Source organism: Acanthopagrus latus, chromosome 17, assembly GCF_904848185.1.
Source record: "Acanthopagrus latus isolate v.2019 chromosome 17, fAcaLat1.1, whole genome shotgun sequence".
Lineage (NCBI taxonomy): Eukaryota > Metazoa > Chordata > Actinopteri > Spariformes > Sparidae > Acanthopagrus > Acanthopagrus latus.
In genome coordinates, this window is record NC_051055.1 from 1,236,872 (window position 1) to 1,263,416 (window position 26,545).

The 26,545-nt window shown below is 41.6% G+C and overlaps 2 protein-coding genes across 8 annotated transcripts in view; one reads left to right on the forward strand and one right to left on the reverse strand.

The window, feature by feature from the left end:
- Positions 1-7,119, forward strand: part of znrf2b (zinc and ring finger 2b) — a 51,308-nt gene extending 44,189 nt beyond the window's left edge. Inside the window, exons 4-6 of one of the 2 annotated variants that reach the window (XR_005070528.1) lie at positions 2,004-2,107; positions 6,315-6,388; positions 6,577-7,119. Coding sequence is in view for 1 of the 2 variants with exons in the window: in XM_037073213.1 (XP_036929108.1) it covers positions 6,315-6,372 (58 nt within the window). In the remaining variant the exon portion in view is untranslated. The remainder of the gene's footprint in view (positions 1-2,003; positions 2,108-6,314; positions 6,389-6,576) is intronic. The other variant, XM_037073213.1, reaches the window with a different exon arrangement.
- Positions 7,120-11,183: 4,064 nt separating this feature from the next.
- nod1 (nucleotide-binding oligomerization domain containing 1) lies at positions 11,184-25,527 on the reverse strand. Of its 6 annotated transcripts, none has more exons than XM_037073203.1 (12): positions 25,438-25,527; positions 23,132-23,327; positions 22,822-22,996; positions 19,917-21,729; positions 19,718-19,801; positions 17,988-18,071; positions 17,816-17,899; positions 17,367-17,450; positions 17,196-17,279; positions 17,020-17,103; positions 16,831-16,914; positions 11,184-14,023 (listed from the first exon to the last, which is right to left on the reverse strand). In XM_037073203.1, exons 1-12 carry the CDS (start codon positions 25,491-25,493, stop codon positions 13,951-13,953), a joined length of 2,901 nt encoding a protein of 966 aa, XP_036929098.1. In that variant the 5' UTR covers positions 25,494-25,527; the 3' UTR covers positions 11,184-13,950. The 6 variants fall into 6 exon arrangements, with proteins under 6 accessions (XP_036929098.1, XP_036929100.1, XP_036929099.1 ...); XM_037073205.1 differs by lacking the exon at positions 25,438-25,527 and adding an exon at positions 24,865-25,018; XM_037073204.1 differs by lacking the exon at positions 25,438-25,527 and adding an exon at positions 24,536-24,678.
- Positions 25,528-26,545: the final 1,018 nt, after the last annotated feature.

Genomic DNA, 26,545 nt, shown 5'->3' on the forward strand with positions numbered 1-26,545 from the left:
GCACAGGTCATCTCGTCAGCTCCTGTCCAACCAAGAAAACTCCAGTGGTGAGTTCCAATCAGGTCTCTAATACCACATTTCGCACTCTCACTAAAGTTAAGTTGAATTCACTGCATGGTATGGTTTTAATCGATTCAGGAGCTGATGAGGGTCTGATGGATTGGAGTCTGGCAAATAAATTACAAATTGACAGTGAGCCCCTAGCCAGACCCATTCGAGCCCGTTTTCTCAACGGGAAAGAAATTTTTGCTATCACGCACATAAGCAGACCTGTAAAAATGACCATTGGAGATCATCATGAGAACATCCAGTTCCACCTGTTCACCTCCACTTCCCACTCTTTGATTCTGTGACAACCGTGGCTTTTTCTTCACAGTCCACACATAAACTGGAAGAATGGACAGATCAGAGAGTGGGGTGAAGATTGTTCTGAGCGCTGTCTTTCAGATCGCTTGCTGAAATAAACTTATTTTCTGCTAATCCTGTCACAGATTTGGAAATCTGGACCTGACCACAGTTCCGCCATGTTACCATCACCTTAAGGAAGTGTTTAACAAAATTAAAGCCTAGTCTCTTCCTCCACATTGTCCCTATGACTGCGCTATCGACTTAATTCCAGGATCCACCATTTCCAAGGGACGCCTTTACTCCATTTCAGGTCCAGAAAAAATAGCCATGAACGATTACATCTCCGCCTCCCTGAAAGCAGGATTAATTCGTCCATCCTCGTCACCAGCTGGAGCTGGGTTCTTCTTCGTGGGGACGAAGGACGGATCGCTACACCCCTGCATCGACTACAGCCCGCTGAACGACATCACAATCAAGAACCGGTATCCACTTCCACTCATGACCTCCGTTTTTGTGTGTTTCATGCCGATACTGTCTAGTTCCTGGGCTTCATTGTAGCCCCTGGAAGAGTACAGATAGATCCAGCAAAAGTGAGCGCTGCGGCAGATTGGCATACTCCAGAAAGCCGCAAAAAGGTTCAGCAATTCTTAGGATTTGCGAACTATTACAGGCAGTTTGGCTTCAGCGCAATAGCTGCTCCTCTCCATGCTCTTACCTCCACCCAGGTTCCCATTCGCTGGACCCCCAAGGCTGAAAAAGTGTTCTAGGACCTCAAGCATCGGTTCACCATGGCCCCTATCCTCACCATGCCAGATCCACAGCGCCAGTTTTGGTGGAGGTAGACGTATCCAATGATGGAGTAGGAGCAGTACTCTCCCAGCAGTCAGAGAAAGATGGCAAGATGCATCCGTGTGCCTCATTAGAGGAGTGGAGACACTGGTTGGAGGGGGCCGAACAACCATTCATTGTCTGGACAGATCACAAAAATCTAGAATTTATTAGAAAGGCTAAGAGACTTAACTCTCGCCAGGGTAGGTGGGCATTGTTCTTTCCGCTTCTCTTTTACTCTGTCTTACAGGCCGGGATCCCGAAACATCAAGCCAGATGTCTTGTCACGCTTATTTGATCCCGAGCCTAAGACTAAGCAAACCGAAACTATCCTTCCACTGAACTGTGTGGTTGGAGCGGTGACTTGGCCAATAGAAAATGAGGTTAAGCAAACCAATGGTGGAGCTCCCTCACCTCGTGGCTGTCCCAACCACCGTCTGTTTGTCCCTGCTGAGTTACGAGTTACTGAGTCATCGCTCTACCAAAGTTACCATCCGCCAAGGAGACGGCGGAAGAAATGATGAACCATGTGTTCCGAGTCCACGGATTTCCCAAGGACAATGTTTCAGACCGGGGGCCCCAGTTTGTGTCCAGGTTCTGGAGGGAGTTCTGCAGACTCATTGGAGCCAGAGCCAGCCTGACATCAGGATATCACCCAGAAGCTAACGGCCAGACCGAACGCCTCAACCAGAAATTGGAAATCGGTCTCTGGTGCTTGGTGCACCAGAATCCCTCGACATGGAGCAAACACCTGGTCTGGGTAGAGTATGCTCACAATTCTTTGCCCACCTCTGCTACTGGCCTTTCTCCCTTTCATTGTGCCCTAGGTTACCAACCCCTGCTGTTTCCAGACAATAAAATGGAGGTGTCGGTTCCCTTCGCCCACACCATGGTTTGACGTTGCCGACACATCTGAGCAGCCGCCAGACAGGTACTGATCCGCCAGGGAGACCGGGTTAAGAGGAGGGCAGATCGTAGAAGGCGTCCTGCTCCCAACTATCAGCAGGGTCAGAGAGTATGGCTGTCAGCTAAGGTTTTGAACTTCAAAGTCCCATCCAAGAAGTTAGCTCCTCGGTTCATGGGTCCCTTCCCCATCGCTAGGATTGTTGGTCCTGCGGCTGTTCAACTGCGCCTGCCCCGGTCTCTACGGGTGCACCTGACCTTCCATGTAAGTCAAGTCAAACCGGTCAAGGAAAGCAAGATGGTGCCGACCACCACGCCCCCACCACCCGAGGTCATTGAAGGAGGTCCGGAGTACAAAGTTAAGCGACTGCTAGCAGTTCGTAACCGGGGCCGGGGCAGGCAGTATTTAGTTGACTGGGAGGGATATAGACCCGAGGAGCGACAGTGGGTACCGTCCCGTCACTTCATGGAACCTGACCTCATCACAGACTTTCATCAGGACCATCCTGATCGGCCTGGGCCGCTAGGAGTCGGCCCGGGGGGGGTACTGTCACATCGCGGTTTTTTGTCTTGTGAAATTCATGTTTTATTTTGAAAGGTAACTCTCCTCCCGTTTCAGGTCACTTGCCCTTCCTCTTGTGTCCCTGGTCTGAGTCATCCCTAATCCTTGATTGTGTTCACATGTGTTCCCCTCCACCATGTGTTGTATAAAATCTTTGTCTTCCCCTGTCTGCGTTGCCAGACTATTTCGTCGTCTTTCATCTGTATTTGTAACCTCTTTAGAAGAGTGATTTTGATTTCATAATTTTTCTGGTTAGATTTTGATTTTCAGTTTAGCGTTTTTCATAGCCTTTGTTTTCCTCCTTCTGGACGCCCTTTGTTGTAAATTTTGTATATTTATAGTGTAGATAATTTTCATAGCCTTTGTGCTTTCCTCTTTGGAGTGTTTTTGTTTCGTTAAAATTTCATAGATCTAGATTCAAGAATAGTGTAGGTTTTCCTCCTTCGGGAGCGTCTTTTGTTTTCTCTGTGTTTTATGTCTTTTTTGTCTTGTCTGTCCCTCTATAGAGTTTCATAGAATTTTGCTTTGTCATTCTTTCTGAAGAGTTGCATTTCAGCAAAATAACACCTGTCATTACTTCTGCCATTCTGCATTTGAGTCCTCTCTTTTTGTCCGAGCTTGACAATAGGTTAGCGTTGTAGCGATTCCAAAGTGCTCAGAGCCAGGGTGGATCTACAGCAGGGGTGTAGCAAGCTTTTCAAAAGTACGGGGGGGGTGGATGTGGTGGTGGTGTGGGGCAGGGGGTATGTAATGCTGTTACTGTGATGATAAATAACACTTAAATATTGAATCTGTGTCTATAATAACCACACCCTAACATGTAATGTTAAATCTGTCTTGGTTCATTTAATTTAATTCTAAATATGGACAACTGACTGCATAATATAGCAACCAGAAACAGAAATACTTTATTGATCCATGATGAGAAATTGCAGTGTTATAGCTGCTCCCATTCAAAGTCAAGAATATTCAGAAGAACAGTAGTAATAATAATAATAATAATGATAATAATAATGATAATATATATGGTGCATATTTATGATAGAAGCATACTGCGACTTTACTTTTATTTTGCCATTAAATGTTGTTGTATACATTATAATGTTCGGTCATGGAGTTTATCACTTCACTGCTAACAGAAAAGAGAGCTGCTCACTGCCAGTTGCAGCTTCTTATCTTGATCTGCAGACTTTGTACATTTTTTGTCATGATTGTTATTATTAGTACTTAAATTATCAAAAATAACAGTTACATGTCAGGATTTAGTTCTTATACACAGATTCAATATTTAACTGACCTCTATACTGAACATATAAGGAGCAGCTAACGTTTATAATCTTCAGAGAACGGTACAGACGTTTTTGTTTCCTATCTGTTTCCTGAATATATCCGTACGAGTGTGAATGTGTAAATGAGACATTAACGTATAGCACTTTGTCGAAGGAGCTTTATAAAGTTCACTCCATTGACTCTTAACCAGTTCACGGCGATGTTGCCGGCGATGTATCGCAGCCGCGGGCCAACCCGCTCAGTGAAGCGTCTTTCTCTTTGTGGATCTGTGCTGGTGTCCAGAGCATGTGAGCGGAGCTGAGCGGTGAGAATTTCCACTCCCCACTTACATGGGTGTTCGCTGCTTCGCTCTATTGCTCAAAATTATACCAGACAGCTCCGCTCAAAGAGCGCTCTCCGCTCACCTAACATTTCATTCAGCTCCAGTGAAATCACTCCACGCTCGCTCAAATTTAAAAGAGGGAGCAATTCCTGACGTTTTCCACTGAATTAGCCTGGGACACACTGCCCGATGTGGCCTAAACTGACGTGCAGCGGCTTTGTTGCTGGAGAGAGCCTGTCGATTGAAACCCTTTTCAGTTTGTAAAGTAGATTGTTTTGAGCTATCACCTCGTCCTCTTTCTGTGTTCTGTCTGTTTGAGCCAGTGGATGGCCTTGTACTGCCAGCGGTATCGGAACAGAACTGGAGCAAAACTGGAGCTCTGGCCTTTGGATTAAAACCCGCTCTGCACTCCGACTGTATTTCACTCGCTCCGCGCTCCACTCCGCTCACATGCCCTGCCGGTGTCTATGAACCTAGCTATTTCCCACCTCATCAACACGAGCTGAACAATAAATCTAACACAGAAAGAGAGGCGGGACTTAAGGCAGAACAACCAATCATCAGCCGGTCAGACCCAAAGCTGGTGTCATGTTTGAAGCTGCAGCAGGAGAGGGAGGGGGAGAGGAGGCAGCCGCAGCGAGCGCGGACACAGAGCGGCCAGAGAAACTGAGCGACTGTAGTGAGACGTTTGTACGACCTGTGGAAAAACTGCAGAAAAGGTGTGGGTGTTAAACCGTCTCATAACCATATCAAGCTCATAAAATAATTTGGGTCGCACATAAATTCACAGGGTTGGTCAGAAAAATGATTCCTTTCATTACATAACGACAGGAGCAGATACTGAACAGCCTGTAGGAGCGCTGTGTTACCAGTGGGTGGGCTGCAGAGACCATGCAGGAATCGCTTGTTTTCCTCATTTGGGGAGTTGGCAGGCTCAGGGAGGACCAGCTTATATATAGGTAGAGACCAGAGAGAACGTGTTTTTCATAATATGGGACCTTTAATTTCTTAACCTTAATATAAGGATGATCTACTTGAGTGTTATTTCTGTAGTCATAAAAAGAGAAATGCTTAGAATTCCTTCCATTTACATCAGGGTAGTATTATGTTAAGTACAGGTGTTGTGTGCTTGTTGTTGTCATGACTGGAGCTAGTGCTGCAGTCTTGTGTTTACCAAAGATTTAACATGAGTGTTTGTTAAATCATGTCAATTAAGTTGTATTCATATAGACCAGAATCACAAATCAAGTCACCTCATTAGGCTTTACAACTGGCACTGTGTACAACGTCCCCGTCCTTTGCAAAACAATTCAGTGTGACACAAAGAATATCTGTACACTTACAAAACAATACAGATAACTGGCCAATATGTTTCAATAACAGCTGACTAATTCACCATTATGGATGGGTGCTACAGAGTGATTTATCATAGGGCTAGGTTAGCTTGATACATGTAAGCATGCTGCATGAGAGACTATGAGTAAGTAATCCAAAGGGGTCGTGGATCCCCTGTTGAAGACACTGTTCTTAATGTATATCAAATGGTAGGTTCACATCTTTATCAAGTGTGTCTTCAAACAGTGATCAGCTGCCTGTATGAACATTGGAACAGGTTTTGTTTGCTGTCCTCATTCCTCCTGTTTACTCCGGTCACTGCTTTCATAAAATACTTCTGATGTACCTGATGGAGGACAAAATCCACAGTCCTTGCTCTGTGTGAAAATATTTTTCAAGTTTGAGTTGAACATAGCAAGTGTATCTGTTAATTCCCCTCCAGCACATCTCAGCTCAGATAAATTGTCAGAGAAACAAATCAAGAGCTCTATACTGAACAGACTGTGACTTTGGATATGGATACTTGATTTGACTGAGTTACTCCATTTTAAAATGAATGTAATTTTATGTCTTTTTTTTTTAAGTCTGAAACAAAGGTATTTGCATGAGCACGTTTACAATAGTTTGACTTAGATCAGCTGTGACACATTTAACTTGTACACAGTCTTAGTGCCAATATCTGTTTCACACTTCTTACTCATCTCCTCTTTCTTGTTTCTTCTCCAGCTGTATCGATGAGTGGTTCCAAGTGAACAGATCATGTCCAGAGCATCCATCAGATTAAAGCTTTGTTTGCACAGGTACAGTGTTTGCCAACATCCCGGATGGATGCATGGATGCATGGATGCATGGATAGATAGATAGATAGATAGATAGATAGATAGATAGATAGATAGATAGATAGATAGATAGATAGATAGATAGATAGATAGATAGATAGATTTGTATATTGTTTTTTCAATGTTCTCTGTTGGTTGTTTGATGACAGGTACTCTACAATAAGATTGATCCATGAAATGAATTGTGGATCCAGGGAAACTGCTGGACGCTGTGACCACTGTGATGAGTGAACCCATCCCCACCTACCTACTGATGTAGAACCATGGTTTGCCAAATGTCATTAAAGCAATCTTCAGGGATACAGATGTTTGTGTTGCACACTGTACGTCTGACACTGCATCGACTGATCTCCACCTCACATCCTCCCGAGCCCTGACACTGAGAGCCACACATGACATTGTGATGCGCGGCCATTGGACAGCATGTCAGCTGATGGGTGAGGGTTTTCCCTCCCCATTTGACTCTGAATCCCTCTAACACCAGTGTCTACCAGTGCCTTGTTGTGATGTGCAGCCACAGCAGGGCCGGACAAAGGAGTCCCAACTATGAGCTGAGTCAGTCCAGTCCAGGACAAACGAGACAGAGACATCTGTCTGCATGAGCAGCTCGGACTTATACAGAATTAAAGCTGCTGCTAAATTGGTGCCAATCACCTGTGAATATAATTAAACACACACACACTAAGTCATTAGTGCTTTTGCGAGTGCTTTCTTAGTCATATACCATTTAGGAGAGGTCCTCAGGTACAAAAGCCTGCCCTGGTCTGAGAGTGATCCCCTGTTCACCAGCCTAAACCCCAGCAACAAAACAGTTTCTTGTTTTAACTAGATCCATGTCATGTTATAAACGATATGCAATTGAGCATATGGAAGGTTATTATTCTAACTACATATCATGTTATGAGGAGAATTTTCTTCTTTTAAAGAAATACATGGATTTTGTGTAAAGATAAGAACATGTTGTGATATAACAAGATAGTGACATGATGTTACAACAAGAAGCATTTTTCTTAGAACTGAGTAGTTGGTGTGTAGGATTAACAAAACAGTATATCACGGAAAATCAAATTGTATAACATGAGTAGGATCTGATGACAAGATACAACAAGGACATTTTTTTGTCCAGTTTGCTATAAAACAAGTCTGTTCGAGGTTGATACAACTTGAATGGGTTGCATGTCATCACATTTAAGTAACTCTAAGTAAAAAATAGTGTTTTGAAGTTCACTTTTGCTGTATCTTTATTCTTTCATAGAGCCAGAGAGTAACAAGCTTTAAGCTCATTTCCCCCACAGTGATGATCACAGTCCCCAGGTCAGCAGCATCACATCAGGAAACCACAAGGAAACCACGTGGCCTTCATTGACTGAAATTAAGATAGATGAATAAAGAAAAGAAAAAAAGATAATGCACATTTCTATTTTAATTTATTTTACTCTTTGTTTTGCGAAAATCCCTAAATCCCTAATCCCTTAAATCTATTACACAGAACTTTTAACTGGTTATGAAACCATCTGAGTGCCTCCGTGTGACCTACACAAGCTAACTAGATCATTAGCTATAAGACTGGCCACTTTTGTATTGCTAGTATAGTTATTCTTAAAACCTGCCACCAGGCTGGATTAATAAAAGAACATGAAACTAAATTAAAACCAAAAGTAATCATTTAAAGTTCTTCTTTTCAATCTATCAATTTGAATCTTGTGGAAACACACAAGGACACACATATATGATAAACTTACTGTGTCTCAATTCAGGGTCTGCAGCCGTCGGAGGCCGCATTTGAAGGCCAATTACGCCACAACACACACAAAGGCTGTGTTAGTTTGGAGGCTCTTCCAAATGCAGCCCACAAATGCAGCCTTCTTTCACCTCTTTTTGGAGGATGCACTGCGACTATCCTTTGTGGCCTCTGATATCCTAAGATTCTTGGCAGGTCTGGGCGGCAGAAATCGTGACGTTAACAGTAGGGGCGGGAATGTCTGGTGACACAACCAGGAAATGCTCCGAAGGCCAGACCGTCCCATTTAACAACGGTTGATGCGGCCTTCGAAGGTCTCTCCTAAGGAATTGCCTTCGAAGACTGCAAAGGCCGGGTCTTTCAAAGGATGCAGACCCTGAACTGGGACACAGCCAACAGTCCTGCCTCTGCTTTCTCACTGTTCCAGTAGTCCGCATGTGGCAGTTATATACCAGGATATGCTGCGATGTACCAGCAAAGGCAGTGAAGAAGAGTGCAAGCTAGGACAAATGAATGTAAGCAGTTCAGTTCAGTTTCAAATATTTCATATTCAGAGGAACAAATGCATCACATCTGTTAGAGTTTGCACAATATTGGCAAGTGAGACTGAATGTAAGCTTAACTTTTTTAAAATAACTCCTTTATAACATTGAAAAACAAAGTTATGTAGAACACTTTAATGTGATCCCACATGGTGTTCTGTGTCCTCCCAAGAGTTTTGACTGTGAGAATCAATGAGCTTTGTGCTTGTTACTTTTGTGCAGAATAAAATAGTAAAGATAAAGCATACTTAACTTTGAACACTGTTCTTTTAAACATTTTGGGATGAGATTTTATTCCTTTATTTAGAGTAGAGACATGAAAGAACAAACGCAAATATTTAGTCAGCAGGGCACCCTCAAGATCCTTTTTAATTCAGAGTGCATACCAGATATCTGTCTGAAGTGACAGATGTTGCTGGTTTAAACACACCAGGTAAACTAGGGTGAGCATAGTGATCCTTTATTGTAACATTAAATCCAACAAGCAACATTTGGTCCCCATGTGACCATTGGTTGCACTAAAACTCTGTTGTGTCAGCAGGTTATGGGAGAAATATGAATGGCTGTCGTTATGTTGGAAGTAGTTTACTTCCATGGCTTAAACTACAGCCGACATGTCTCTGGTCCCAGTAGCTTTAATCCAAACTTAATTTAAGTGCTTTCCTTAACACAGACCCAGCATCAAGTAAAGTCATCCCAGACACCAGATGAAAGGATGACTAGACCTGTCTGTTTTGTTTTCATGGGGTCAGGTTTGCCAGAAGACCTCTACCATGGAAGAGCTTTCGTGTACAGACTTCCTTCAAAACTGTATCACAGTTAATTTCACTGACAAGCTCATCATCAACCGTGATTCATAAACGTGAATCCATCAGTGAAATCAGTGTGGATCCCAAAGCTCCAGTCGCACTTGTAACCTCTTTCCTCCACAACCTTTGTCAAGCCTCACAAACCAGCGCTTGTCCCACCACCCTGAAGACTATTTTTATACTGGAATAACAAAGAAGCTGCTTACTGTTTCTGTAACAGCTACTTTAAAAGCATGTAGGTTGCTCTGTTTTCTTACCATTCTGCTCCTCTGTCTGTCTTTTAAACTACCTCCAGGTAGTAAAGTAATACTACCAATTTGTATTCCTCCACTTCTGGAGTGTGTAAGGCATCAAATCATGCCATATACAAACACAATATTTGAAAATTGAATATCAGTCAATTTGTGAATATTTAGGAGTATACAGTATATATCAGTGGTATCCAGCCACCCAAATGCATGCGTGTTCAGGTGTTTTTTCTAGCCAATCAACAAAGCAGCTGATTTCCCGGGTCCTGTGATAGGTGGGTTCATTATGGGACATTATTACTCAGTCTACAATGTACATGCAGCATCAAACTCCATTCTAGTAAACTGGAAGCTTTCATATATCAAACATTTTCCCTTTATATTGCTTCATGTCAATCAGTCACTTATAACTTATAAGAGAGAGCTGCTAAATAAACAGTAACATGGTAACTCCACCAAACTGACACATTAAAGTCTGATAAATTCAGTCATGTCACCCAGTGGCTAAGTTGCATTGTGGGTAATGTAGGCGTTTTGGAAAAGCAGAGCACAGCTCTAGCACTGCACTTTGTAACACTGTGGGACTCGTTACAGACGGGGTTTTTTTGTTGTTGTTGTTTGTTTGTTTTTTTTTTGTTTTTTTGTTTTTTTAAGACAAATGCTTAAAATCAGTACAGCAAAACCAGCAATGTCACCACTTGATCCATGCATTCTCCTCTTATTCCAAACCTGGCACGTGCATTACCCACAATGCAGCCAAGCCACTGAGTGACATCACTGGAAGCCAACTATCAGATCACGTGCAGACTTTACATTACGTCAAATTTTTAATAATAATCCAAATGAATCTGAATGAATTTAGATCTTTTTGATGTAACTATTGTTTTACAATGAGCCTCACAGAAGAATGCTGCTCACCCTGCTGGGATCCACTGATGGTAGAGTTTGACTGAGTGCTTCTTTCTTTTTTTTTAAATCTGTCCTCCAACTTTATGGAAGTGCAATACTGACAGATGACCTGAGTATCCCTTTAAATGATATCTATCCTGTATGTATTTATACTTCAAACTGTTTATATTTTTACAAGTGGTGTCATGTTCACGTCGGGATGATGGTGATGAATCTGTTTCTGGGTCACTGGAGGAAAAGCTGGTGAACTTTGGAGTTTTTGGATCCACCGGGTCACATCCACACAGATATTCGCTGAGTGCAGTGATACCATCCCACCACACAGTGGTGTTATATAGTCATGTAGTTCGCATGTTGTTCTCTACCAACAGTCTCAACATGTGGGTGATTGCTGGACATCTCACAGGGCTGCTACTGTACCTCCATCACTAACTATAACCTGACAGACAGCCGTTATTACTGATCATCATTTCCATGACTGATCACACATGTTGTTACTGTGAGGTCTGACACTGACTAGTGATGTCTCTTTATTTGTCTGTGAAGTTTAGAGAAAAGTGTAACAAATCCAGCCTTCAATAGATATGATGACATAACACCTCCAGCAGCAAAAGAGAAAAGATGAAACCTTTAAACTGAGGATTAATGTGGAAAGGTATCGAGGAAAAGGCAGGGGCGTCCATTCATCACATGTCCTTCCCCAGTGGACAGAGACACTTGTTTTCATGGAAATATACTGTGTCTCCGGGCTTTCACTGGACAACATCAGATTCTTCTGTTTTTACATTGTTTCAGCTCAAATATGTCACATGATATTTTGCAACTACCACACATCAGGGCTTCCTCTATTTGCACATACAATAGGAAGTCCCCTTCAGACTGTGTTTTAGGTGTTTGAGCCACAGCAGTGAGTTTGGACGAAGTCAGTGGTGTATTTCCTCAGTTCTGGGACAGATTGTGTGGTCTTTAGTTGTACTGGCAGTGCGAGAGACACTGAGGGTACTGCCCTAAAAGAAGCCTTACATGAGCTGCTTTAGAATCAGTCAAGCACTTTTTAGCACTGTAATAATTTATTTGTTGCAAGTTCTGAGCCCCAGCAAACCCCACCCGATGGAATGTAACACAGAACGTGTGAATGTGACTGATACAGAGGGAAAACCTTAACGTAAAACATACTGACATACTTCTTCTCTGTAAAACTATGTACAAAAAGCAATTAAGAGTGAATCCTTTGGATAATCATTTTCTTGTACTTGTTGCATTTTTATGTAAAATTTTGTGTTTGAAGCTAATCCAAATTTTTTTGGTAAATATCCAGCCATCTAATCAGCCTAACAGTGTCATTACTGTGCTCATTTTTGCAAATACACTTCTGTGAAAGCTGAGTGCAAGTCAAGTGAAGAATGTTACTTTTGTGTACAAGTTAGGACAGGCTGTTGTACGGACTGATAATGATGGTGATGGTGGTTCAATTATTTACAGGTAGGTAGGAAAATTATAGGAGAACTTCGGTTGGTTTTAAATGTAAAACTCAATTTTCCAGTAATACTGTATGTGGGCATTTACCAGGAAAGAATGTTCAAATAAATGATGCTATCAAGCATTATGGGAAATTGAAGGCTCCAGTGTTTTTGGAGCTTGACCCATACTAGAACTAGAACAGGTTGTCTACAGGTGTCAGACAGTCTGTATGCTAAAAAAGACCTTTTCAAGATCATTTTCAACCAAACTCAAGACAGATTTTTGACAAATAATTATTTTTTATACAACCACTAAACTGTGTGTAATCCCATGGAGACGTAGGTCCTGTGTAGGAATACAATTTTTAAAATGATTTAGGTGAATCTACAGTTTAATGTTTAAGCACATTAGTTTCAGTGGGAGGTTAAAAAGAGCTTGACTGATGTGCAGTTGGCACCTGTGTTGCAGCCTCTGCCATCAGTAAGGGTCCTGTGATGAGCTGCCGCTCAGAGAGTAAACTGGATTTGGCCCCAGTAACCCTGCAACCCCTTAGGGGGATAAAAGCAGCAACATCCCCGGGACCTTCATGGAAAAAGCAGAAAAAGAAAAAGAACGGAAGGGAGCAAAAAAGCCTTCACAAATTCAAATGTAAGAAAGTTTAAGGACTTTTAAGGCCTAACATTATAAAACTGAATTAAAGACAATTTAAGGACCTGGAAGTTGGGATGTCACATCTGATGTTTTGTCTGCCATAAGTCCCTTACTTTATTGAAGTATTGGGACTAATGGCAATAATTAAAAATAAATGTTGGCTAAGTTAGTTTCTGCAAAACAACAGATAAGTTGAAACTTTGTTTTTTTTTTATTTAGCATTACATTTTTCAATATGTATCTTGTGACAACATTGTGCTTATGGTCTATTTTATCCTGATGACTGGGTATGAAGTGTTCTACTCAATTGTTTGTGTGCCATTTGAAAAATAGATGATGTTCAGTGGCCTTCTTCTGTGTGAGGAGGGAAAGCTGTGGTCACATTGACCAAGAGTTTCCTCAAATATCATCATAATCAAGGAGGAATAACAAGCCTGTTTCACAGAAGATATTCTTAAATATTATCCAGGAGGGAGCACTGGTGTGATCTGGTGATTTGTAACCTCAATTATGGTTACCTTTCTCAATGGGTCATCAGTTTCTGGACAGTCCTATTGAGTCCATGCTGGCTCATACAGCCACTGTACTATATGCCAGTACAGTGGCTGTTGAATAGTTCATTCTTTCATTCATTCATTTTACGAGTTTCTTATGTCAACAGGTTACTAAGTGAGCTGTGCCGAAGGTCTACAGAATGACACAGATCAGGAATACAAAGAGAGCACAAACAGTACATATTGCATCAACAATGCTGTCTTCACGCTGAAGTACACCACAGAACACATTCAGACAGCAAAACACTGTAAAACGCAGGACCACGAGTAACAGTCAGATAATAAATTAAATAGTTCAAACAAAAACAAGCTCCATACAAAGGTTCATGAAAAAGGAAGTGTTTTTTCACTGGTGCTTCTACTTCCTTTTCCCTTAACAGTCAATCAAACCTGTTCGACATTTGTCGACATGTCATGTAAAAATCTCCACAGGAACATGACACAGTGTAAAAATGGCTTCATCAATGATCAAAGATGCAATCAATGCCAAGTGTTTCCACTGAAGCGGACAGTGTGACTGTATGCTGGCAGACAGAATGTTGCATGATTCAGTGGACACACATCTGTGTTTCTGTCTTGAGAGCAATCCGTTTCTCAAGAGTTCCCAGTCAGTGGAACCGCAGCCTTTTCTCTGCCTCAAACTGTTTCTCTTCCTCTGGAGAGAGCTGGTTTCCTTTCACACTGAGGGAACAAGATGAGACACGCACATTCAGAACACATGGAAATCGACTGATCAATTCCAAAATATCCATACTACCAAAACACCACTTTCGAAGTTTGATATAAGCAACGAGTCGATGGCTACAAAGAGATTTGCTTGAGTTTCTCTCTTCTATATTGTCTCAACATACTGTATTTGTATTAACCAGTAGACTGATTGATGGAGCTGTCACCTTCTATTTGCTTCTGCACTGCTGTTTTATAATCCTGTTGTGTGCAACACTCATGTACAAAAAAGCTCACCCGATGCACACCCAGACCACCAGTTCAGTCCAACATTCGGTAATGATGGCTGAGCAAAAGAGGAGCATCATTTGAAGCTATATAACAGCTGTAACTGGAAATGTTGCACAATTTGATATGTGTACTACTTTTCACTACTGCCAATGAAACATGAGAAAGCTCTCAGAGCTGCAACAAAGAAGGCAGGAGAAAGAGGGAAATGCCTCATCAGCACCAAGACGGCGTGTTCTCTTTATCCTGATAAATATATCAAGCATATACAGTGAAATAATTGTCTTCGTCAAACGATTCAAGAAAGCACACTATATTCAGACATGTGAAAAATGTTTTATACCTCAAACCTGAAACATTAAACTGACTGAAGATCATAATCTTTTTTGTGTAACTGTGAGAAGTAAAGGATTCCTATACATGTAGACTATTCTAAGTTATTTTGGGCAATCATGGCCATTTTTCTGTACAGCTATAAAGCCATACTTAATGTATACTGCCTCATATTTTCAAAATTTTAGTTGGTCATGAGTTCTTGTGTTTTTTGCAGCAGAGTCCTCCACGGAAGGGCTGTTGATCTGCTCCTTCGGTCTATTTGTTGTCAAAAACCTGTCCTTTTTTTGATGGCTAGTTACACACTAGCTTGGGGAGCAGAGCAGCTTGATAAAAACCACCAGATCTACAGAGATTATGATGTCGTCATGGCGAACTTGCAGCTGAATTTGAGAATCCGACGATTAAGGCAGTTTACATGTTTTATGGTTCAGGACAAATGGTTATTAAGAAAATAAAATAAAAATCATTTGTTTATATATATATATATATATATATATATATATATATATATATATATATATATATATATATATATATATATATATATATATATATATAATTTCATTTGTCATCAAACAACATTCATTATATTACCTTAATACAAACGGTCACCAATTTCAATGATTTCAACTTTGTTTCTCATCTTTTGCCATCACATGACGTTAGCAATGCATGTAACATAATTTTAAGCTCGGTTTGGGATGTTTGTCACTGAAATGCATCTTTTGAGTCAATAATTGTACCGCCCTCTTTTTACCAAAGAAGCAGGTATTTTCTCAGTCCCGATCCTCTTTGTACTGATGATTCAACAAGGAGAGTCTAATGCCCATCCAAGTTGTAAAAGTGCTCCAGCTGTGTGTCACAGGAAATGAAAAGGATTTTTGCTAATGGAACCACTGGCCACTAAAATCAGCCCTCCCACTTTGCTATTCCAGGGGAGAGGTGAATACATATTATGCTGTCTAATTTCTGTGTGATAATATTTTAACAGAATTAATCTGAATCATTGATCAACAGAAATATTTTGGTATATTTATCAATGTTAATAAATGTGTTGGTATAATCAGTGTTTTTGTTTTTAACAATGATGTAAATCAAAACAAAAGATAAATTGAGTCTATAAATAACAACACTCTCAACACCTCATTGTAACTTAGACAATGTCAGCAAATGTTAGATAAGCCCCATTCACACTGCCCTTTGAAGGCAAGAATCTTGTGCTCCTCCGCCTCACCGTTACAGAGGTGGACTGGGGGGTTTTGTTCGACTGCTGGAGGTAGCATCAGAGAGCAGAGACAGCAGAGGATACACAGCGTCCGTGTGAATGGAAAAGCCATCAGCGCGGGACAAGAGTGTGTCGATCTGATGGTGTTCACAGTCTGACAGCTAAACACATCCTTCAGCCATCAAATAAAAGAGAAATGTCCCACACTTCAACCCACAGAGCAACACTACAGGAACAGACAACAGTAACGTGGTAAATGGTTGTGTCTTTTGAAACTTATGAGGAAAAATTACCACATAAATACGTGGAAAAGCCGAGAAAAACAGTCTGTCCCCGGCAGCAAAGCCAGGCAGCTCCCACAGTTGAATTGCGGTGATTATGTGACGCGACTTGCAGCAAAAAACTTTAACTCATCATGTCTGTGTCGCCTTCCACTATTGTGTTGTAGTTGTCTCTGGCAACTAATATTGAAAGAAATCAGGGCGACGGTCAGCCCTCCCGACTGAGACCCCAGAAAACAGCCTCCCTCCCCGCTAGTGACAGACTCCAAATGACTGAATTAATCAAATGACAGACTGGAGCAGCTTTAAGTTGGTGCTGCTTGGTTCAGTGTGAAAAGACAAAGGCAGCATAAAGGCGAGCCTTCCTTGTGGACATAAGGCAGAATCTGTGTGTGACAAGCGCTATAGTCTCACTACATTTTATATTTACATTAGCAGACGCTTTTGTACAAAGCAACTTACAATATGGACATTCATACACTGATGGTGGTGGCTGCCATGCAAGGAGCCGACCAGCCGTTTGGGGTTCAGCATCTTGCCAAAGGAAACTTCAACATGCAGACCAGGAGAATTGAACCAGCGACCTTTCAATAACAAGACACTGGCTCTACAACAGCCCTGGGCTGCTAGGCTGAAGTATACTTTCATTTTTAAAGACAGAAAGAAATGAAGAAACTAAGAAATGCCTTCACCATATCTCTTTGATTGTTGAGTTGTGAGTGAGGGCCTCAGCAAGCTGTCTGATGCCATCCACAGTAAACTGGTTGTTGATTAACCTGCAGATAAACACAGAGCAGGGGAGGTCTGAACAGTTGATGTCTGACCAGGGTACTCGACAGGTCTCCTTCATGGTGTTGTGGCCATGAGTGTGTTTTCCTTACCAGAGGTGGCTTAAACCTGTGTTCGCTTGGACCAATTCAGCCAAATGTGGAGCTGCATCATCGGTCAACTCATTCTGCACTAGCCTACAACAGACACACACACACACACACACGTGAAAAGAGTAGCGTGTTGGAACACTAAAAATCACTTCGCTCTAACAAAGTGACCTGCCTACCAAAATATCCTGAGGACGCTGTTCTCTTTCAGTGCTTCTGCCAGGCACTGTCCACCTTTAGAAGTGATGCAATTGGCTGAGAGACTAGAACACAGAAACCGAAAGATACTAATTAATCAATGATGATAAAATCAGAATTTTGATTGCATTTGTAGGTAGCTGCAGTCCCACCTGAGGTTGGTGAGCCTTGGGTGGTGCCTCAAAGCTCCTGCAAATGCTTCTGCTCCCTCATCGCTAATACTGTTCCCCCACATTCTGCAAGAAAAAAGTGCATCAAGAAGCAGACAAACACAGAGCGGTGGCATCAAAATTAAACAAGTCAAACAACTCCTCTCCAAACACACCGCTTTATCCACAAATGGGTTTTTGGCTGTAGTCTGTAAAGTTCAAAATGTGGAACTGTTCCAATGTTTTGTCAAACTTGGGTGAGACTGTCACATTTTAATCATGATTGATTTTCAAGAGGTGGTGATAAACCTTTTAATGTTACCGTCTGAAAATCCCCATTTGTCACTGGCTTTTTCAGGACAGTACAGTACAGTACAGTACAGTCCCATCCAGTCCAGTAGATTACAGTAGAAACAGTGTGACAACAACAGTTTAAAAGAGCGACGTCTTACCCCACATCAAATATAGAAGTGCTCTTCTGAATTGCGCTGGCCAAATACTTCCCGCCAAGAGCAGTTATGCTGTTTTTACCAATCCTGAAGACAAAGTCATATCAACATCAATTTAAGAGACATCCGACGGGGAGAGAGAGAGAGCTAGAGAGCGAGAGCAAGAGAGACATACTTGAGGACTCGCAGCTTTGGGCATTCCTCAATTATCTGAGCAACGAGCTTGGCTCCAGCATCTGTGATGTTATTGTTGTATAGCCTGAGGGCAAAAAGATATAACATAGACAAATATTCTGTTTTACTCTCAGAAAAACACAAAACTGCATTTTATGAAGCACTAATATGTTTTGTTTTAGTACTCTGCCTTTACTTGCTAGTGAATCTGATGTACTTCTAACATTTGCATATAATAAAATCATATACCCCAGAGACCAGAATGTGATGAATGAAAACTTGAATATTTTTTGTCATGCTGCGAATAGTTATCCAAATATTTTCTGTCCACCACTACTTATTGTACAACTATTACACCATGGAAGCTCTATAGGAAACATTCCTCTTCTCAGGATGAAGGAGACAAACTCACCACAGCAACTCAAAGCATTGATTTCACTAAAAACATACTAAAAACAACTTTTCATGTTGTGTTTAAAATGTTATGTGTAACTAAGATAACACCTCGTTCAAGGCCAGCCTCTGGTTTTTCTTTTTCATGACAACTGGAGGTTTGAGGCAAGTAATCAAAAGCTCCATAACAGCAGAGTGGGCACACACTTATTATCTACATATACTATTTTCTTTCCATGTCACTGCACTGAAGCAAGTGTGCATCTTCCCACAGGCAAGAGGCTAGCTAGATAAGCTAACTAGTGTTACGGCTCAGCCGAGGAGGACTGCATTGATGTTTACATTCCAAACTGATGGACGTAGCTTCATGGAGAGAAAATAGTTCCAATATGTACATTAAAAATATGCTTAGAAGAAGGTCTGTGGGTTATCCCGAGTATCGCCGGGCTGTGATTTATAGAAAGAGGCAGTGGCCCTTTTCACACAAAGAAATTATCGCTGCAGTGGAGGTTCGCGTATGTTCCGCCTTTATTCACACAGATACAAAACAGCTCTGATGTGTAATTGACACAGCAAGCCAGTGCTACGTATCCTAAAGAGGCGTGGTGGTACATGTCATGATGATGATCCTGACCCACCAACATCCTGGAAAGTGATAAAGGTAACTACAACACCACAACAGTGAAGGAGACAAACACTTGAGTTAAAGGTTTTTGCCGGGGACAGATGCTGTTTTTCAGGAAGAAGAGTCGGTAGGACAGACAGGATGACATGAGGACAGACACTTCTCCACGTATAACTGCAGTACTTTTTTCCTCATTTGTTAATAATCACTTTTCAGATTAACAAAAGAGACAAAAAGGCAAACGATAATCTTATAAAACACAAGGCATTTATAAAGATTTAATTAGTGGTTCCCAATGTTTTTAGACTGAAGAACCTTATATCGTTTTTATCCAATAATCCCCATAATCCTCTCTCAACAGATGTATCTGGAGACCATTTGGAGCAGCTCGTCCCTTAGGCTGGGAACCAGTGGACTAAACTGTATATATAGCTCCAACTCAGCCAGCTACAAAAATGTAAAATGCTGTGCACATTGATGCATCAGACATACAAAAGATACTACTTCAGTCACAGGTGACATGCACAAAAGTATGGTTAGTTTTCATACTTGTACTTTGATACTTGAATTTGAACATATAAGACTGTTATACGAGTTATTTTATTTGAGATAAATATCTGGATACTTTTTCCACCACTGATGTATCTTGAAAATGAGTGGAATGCAAACTACCTAGTGTTGAATACACTGTAACAATTGACATGGTTACTCACCCCAAGACTTCCACAACTTTGTGCTTACATAGCTCCTCAGCAAGAATCTCAATGCTGGTGTCAGTCAGGCGATTTACACACAATCTGCAGAGGAGCAGTGTGATTAGTGTGATACATCAACTATACTGTATACCTTTTAAAATGTTTGTGAATGTTCTTAAAACAGTTTGGAAGCAACCATGTTTATATTTAAACTGACCTCACAACTGTGATTTTACTGAAGGAGAGCTTAAGCTGCATCACCCCATAGTCACTGATGTTGTTGTTGTCCATGTCTAGTCCTAGGGGTTTCTGACGGTGCTGCAGAACAAAGTTGAGGGCGGTGCAGTCACCTGAGTACATGTTACAGTAACCCAGCTTGATCAGGCCAGCTGTGATCCCTCTGGCTGTCATCTGAGCAATATCTTTGCTCCCTGTCTCAAAGATGCACCTCAGTGTCCAAAGGAAGTTGGGCATAACATGGACTTTCTTGCCCTCGTCACTGTGGTAGTGGGGTAAGCCACGGAGACTGGACTTGACTCTGGTGGAAAGGTAGGATTTGAGTAAGGCCTGTTTTTTCTTCAGTAGCACTGGTGATACCAGATGCTCCATTAGGCTGCGTTGGGCCTTGGACAGCAGTCCACACAAGAACAGATTAGTGAACTGGAGGTGTTCGTTAGTTGCAAACAGTTGCTTTTCACTGGGCTTTGAAGAGCCACGAATACAAGACGGAAAAGGCAAACAGGCTGAGTCTCTTTTCCTGCTGCACTCTGTGAAGAACCTGAGGATGGAGCTGGCAGCAGCCTGCTCATCCAACACAAGCGCAAACGCAGCCAGAAAAGACTGGAGGGTGATGTGGACAAACTCAAATGTAGCAGGGCTTTGACTGCCATCACACTCGCTGACAGGTCTAAGAAAGCCCAGGGGCAGGTCCTCCTCTGCCAGGCCACACACAGTGATCTCCTCCTGGCTGCAAATGAAGCTACCTCTCTCACTACTCTGAAGGGCCAGTTTAGCGAGAGCTGCGAGAGGCTTGAGCCCCCGTTTAAATGTTTCTGAGGCACACCGAGTGCTTTTCTTCAGCAGGTTATGTGCAGGTGAGGCTGAGCGACATAGGAACACCTCTGACAGCAGCAGGAAGATGTCAGTGAGTGTAATGGAAGTTTCAGGCAGATGAAAACTATCATGCATAGTGTGCAGGTGCCTAAAGCTCTGGAATACAATCCAGCAAAACAGCGGGGTGGAGCATAGTCCACATAGGTGGGGGTTGGCATCCAGCTGGACAGACACCAGCTCTCTGTGCTCCTGCTCCCTGAAGTGCAGATCAATGTAGGTCTTCAGGTGAGTGGGGGAGAAGCCTCGCAGAGCCACCTTTTTTCTGATCACTCTACTCTGGAGCTCAATCCCTGTCCGGGCCGTCAGCACCTTCTGGGAGCCCTTTAGTAGTTTCCCACAGAGCAGGCTGATGAGCAGCTGGAGGGGGTGTGCCTTTTCTTCAGGCGACACCACCTCAGGTACATTGATCAGGTCCAGATCATCCTGGATCTCATCATAGCCATCAAATGTAAAAATAATCTTCTCAGGGAAGCGCAGGATGTAATCAAACACCTCATTGTCTGGATCGTGATCTGGGTAGCAGTTGTACTTGAACAAAAGGTCTCTGAGGGAGACCTGCTCGGTGTCCTTGAAGACACTGAACATCCTACAGCGGAATTTAAAGAAGAAGATGGCGTCAGTCTGTAGCTCTTTCTTGGACCAGAGGTTCTGGAGCTTCTGAAGGAGGATAGATTTTCCCACACCTACATCCCCCATCACATAGGTTGTTTCCCCCTGGGGATTGAAGGCAGCATGGTCTCCTAGGAGCTGGTCTAGACTCTCCAAAAAGCCCAGACTTTCATCAGAGTCATTCAACAGTTCCATCAGTGTGTCAGTGTACAAGTCCTCCAGGCGGGTCTCCGCTCTCTGGCCGTACGACATGATGAAGTTGGTGTCCCGGCCCATCTCATGCCTCAACTTTGATGAATACCTGCTGACTTAGAGGTACACAGTGAATTAGTGAAACACACAGTAGATTTAGACAGTTAATCCCTCCCCAGTCTACAAAATGCCAGAATGCATCATAATTTAACAGAACTTGTGTGTTCAAATGCCTCTTTTATTCCCAACAGCCCAAAACCCAACACTCTTTATTTATTATTTATGAATGTACATCTGAAGAATTACAGTACAGACTAATTATGATCCCTATACAAAATACATTTAGCAGTGGTGGCTGGATTCCAGTTTTCATTTGAATTGGAGAATGTGTAAATGTTGTGTTGTTGTGATGTGTAGATGTTCCCTAATTACCACAGTTTACCTCAAACAATGTTAAATGTATCTGATAAATAATAACTAAATAAGACTAAACAAGAAGACAAATCTGTACATCTGATGACAGGTTTTGATACCCAGAGCTACAGACATGCTACCTTTTATTAAGACTTCAAGACAGTCAATGATGTTAGTAAGGGGGCGCCATTTAGCTCAGTTAGTGCAGGTGTCCCATGTGTCCTCACTGCAGTGGACTCGGGTTCGACTCCTGGCCTGGGGCCCTTTGCTGCATGTCACTTCCACTCTCTCTCATCCTGTTTCCTGTCTAAGTCTTCAGCTGTCCTATCAATAACGCCAAAAGGCCAAAAAAATATACTAAAAAAAAAAACAGATGTTAGTATGCAGACTGAAGCTGCTCAGTTTCTTTAATCCTGCTGTTTGGTAGACCATAATGGGAACCAGACGAGCTGTTGGTTTACAGTTTGACAAATGATATGAAATGATTATGAAGTATGTTTACTGTACTATTTCTTCTATTTTTCCCAAGTATCTGATACTATGTTTTAGATGGAATATCATGCTTTTTAGCTCCACTACACTGATTAAACTACTCAAAATTTTGGTAAAAACAATCAGTCTCCTTTCTACTATGTGTTTCACAGAGTGGTGAGGCTCTCCCCATCCTTTCGAGGATGCCCCCTTTCATGGCCAATCATGATACCATCACCTGTTTGAACGGTGTTGTCTATCTTACAATATAAAAAAAATAACGTATGAGTGGCACAGAGCACCATTAGTGACTTGATACTTACTGGGATCTGTGTTAACCACTTTCATCAACGCAATGTCATTACTTGGGTTGTAGTTGATCTCTTTCAACCATGGCTGGAGGTCTATGTATGCATCACATACTTTATATATGATGTAAATGAAATATTCACAGGCCTCATCCCCTTTGCACTGGACAAGCTCCAAGATTTTTCGCACCTAGAAAAAAAATAGTTTAAAACAAGTCTGTGTTGGTTAAATTTCCCAGACTTTCTGCTTCATTTTGGACATTTGGGGTTTTTTGTTGAATGACAATGAAACATGTCTTTAAACTGGTGACTTTTGTGTTCCTACCTGATCTGCCTTTGTGACAGTTCTCTGTATGATCTCCACATCCTCTTCACAGAGGAAGCCACAGGCCGACAGGTTGTCCAAGATGCACTGGATGCTCCTCAACCTGGACACCAGCAGCTCTCTGTGGTAGGTGAGGACATTAAGACAGGACAGCTGGGCATCTTCTCTCTGACCCATGTTTACTGTCCAGTCAGCTCTGTGGGATAACATGACAGGACAGGTTCACTGCACTGTGAGCCGTTAAAACAAAAGATGATCCCACTTAATTCTATAAATAACCCCATTGTAGACAGCCAGTCAATTACAATGAAAAACATGTCTTATAATGACATCCAGAGATAACTGTGTTTCCATTAGTAGAGACAGTATGTTTAGATCACATCACATGTCATATCACATATCACATGTCATATCACATTTGAAGCCCCTTGATGCAGTGTATCATTCTGCACTTGTTTTATTACAGGTGATGGGTTTAGAACTCATCAATGTGTTCAGTAGAACAAAGTTGGATGGCCATCTGTATCTGTAAGGAGGGAACAACACTGCATGATTTTTATCTACAAGGCCCTGCTGCATGTTTGACCTGTCTATCTCAGCAATTTTAGCTCATTTAGAACTTGTAACTTGCACAGTAGTTCACAAGAGCCCTTGATTATAAACATTCCCACTGTAAGGACCAAATTGGGGAAAAGTGCTTTTCAGGTCTGTGCCCCTCAAAAGTGGAATGACTTACAGTGTGTTCTTGAACTGTCATCATATCACATCATACCACATATAGCACATATATCACGTCATAGCACATACATGTCATATCACATCAAACCACATATCACATCACGTGTCTGATCAGATCATATCACATGTCATATCAGATCATATCAGACATCCTATAGTATATCACAATGTCATATGACATACACAAATACATCCCGTCTGGCAGTAACTACGTTAACAACTACATCAGTCAAAAGCTGTTTACTTGTCTTTCACTTTGACAGCCTAATGCTGCATACATCTTGATCTCGTTCCTGAAGTTATAACCAATATATGATCACACTTCTCCAATTGTTCCACAGCAGTAGGCTAGCTTTACTCTCGCCATTGTTCCTACTTTAACCAAATGATGTAAAGACGTCTCAGTAAAGACGAACCGAGTTAGTGACGTCAATCACCACATCAATCTCAAGTCCTTTGTTATGATTTATTAACAGTCAGTTCTCATAAGTGTCATTCACCGAACTGAACTCGAACGATTTGCTGTAAGAACCCCGGAAGTGTCCGGCGAACTGAAAATGAAGCATTTCAAAAACCTTGTCACTATCCTCTTCTGTTTGTTCTGTGTGTGAGAACAGCTAAAATAAGCTAAGCTCACCAACTAATGTAGTGAAAAATGACTCCTACCATGTTAGTTTCCCCGCGGCGGCCCTGAACACTCTAACAGTACAGGAACTAACTGCTGCTCAGTGTCACGGGGCTCACTGTGATACTCTCTGTTCACCACACCCACACCGCACATCCACCCGTTTCCAAAAGTTTTCCAATATTTCACAATCAGCACGTGCTGCATCCACATCCCCACGCAGTGACGGACTGGGAACAAAAAACGGCCCTAGCAACTTTTGACGCACGGATAGAACACGCACTTGTAATGTCCCAGTGATGATGAACATAAATGCATCCAATGCACAACAACAATGCATAAAAGCCACTGCATAATAAACACGTCTTACCATCTTTCATTATGAGAACACTTTGAATTGGGACACCCTTCGCCGCGGCACAGTGACGTAAACGCACTTAAAACGCGCACTCAAAGTGTGCAGACCCTGAATTGGGACACAGCAACAGACTTGGAACTGCAGTCAAGCTGGCCGTCACGTTCCGTGGTCAAATCAGCCGCACTTAAATTTCGAGTGTACACGTATTCTCAGCAGTATGGTAAATGCGGAGAAACAGCGTTATTTACTTTCGGTTTTCAAAATAAAGGTATTATGAACAGTAAGCTATCATCCAAACCTATATTTAAAATACAATATTTTACATTAAAGTGTTTCATGCGCCCATGATGAATAAGAAAAACTTAATATCAAGTATCTTTACTGCACCAGTGACCTCCAGCGTCAGGCTGCTTCCGGTGCGGCCTCAGGCCGGCTCCAGTCTAGGCCGGGAAGTATGTGCAAGAGACTTCAAAATAAAATCATGGACACACTCCCGGTGGAAGCGCTATTGTCGCGATTTTGTCACTGATTTATATTAATCAACACTGAAATGTTAAAACCATTCATTTCTTAAATGTGACATACATGTTGATCTTGCCACTTCTGTCTACGTAGCTTGTAACATCGGTAGGCCTGTCCATATCAGTGTAGTAACATATCGATTCAATACGTCTGTCATCAGCTCAACTGCATTAACATTAATTCTGTCAGTAGGACATAAACTCTGTTCATGTAGCTTAGCGACGTCAGTTCATAGAAAAACAATACGTTTGTTGAGTCTAAAGCCTGTCTTTTCATACATAATTGAACTTTGAAGAGTGTAACAGTAGGCTAGTTTAGTAAAAACATCTGAATTTAAAGATATATATATATATATATATATATATATATATATATATATATATATATATATATATATATATATATATATATATATATATATATATATATATATATATATATTAGCTTGTCATCATATTAATCCCAGTATAAAACAGGAAAATGTGCCTACTGCTTCCACTGTTGTGTCAGCCTCTTTTGCAGTGGAGACATTGGCTTGCTGAGGCAACAGGCTGTCATTGCGCCTCTTCCTAACATGACAGAAAAAGAAATAAAATTAAAATCAGTTTTTAATATTCACATACAAGCAATGATGCCATCAAGGGACTAATCCACCCTGATAGATGTAGATACTGATGAAGTATGTTCAGTAAACATTGCAAAAGTAAACCTAAATTAAAATAATAATAACAATAATAATAATAATAATAATAATAATAATAATAATAATAATGATGATGATGATGATGATGATGATGATGATAATAATGATGATGATGATAATTTCAAGGACCAAGTGGTGGATCAAATAAGAAAAATCAAACATTGTGGTAATAGTTTTCTCAAAGGAAAAGCACACCCAACTTGGGTCATTCCTATGTTCCCAGAGTCCAAGTTTCTCTAGCCTGAACGCTCCCCCAGGCTCAGTCTGAAGACTAGTGACACCTCATCGCACAAGATGGCCTTTGAAGCGTCTGTTCAGTGGGCAAACATTTTGCCATGGCTCAAATAAAATGAGTTAAAGAAAAAAAAATAATGTCTTGTAGGTATAACAGAGATAAAGTATGAACACTTCCAAGTCAATTTAATGTCAATGTTTTTGTGCTCTCACCTTCGAGAGTCAGAGTCCTCC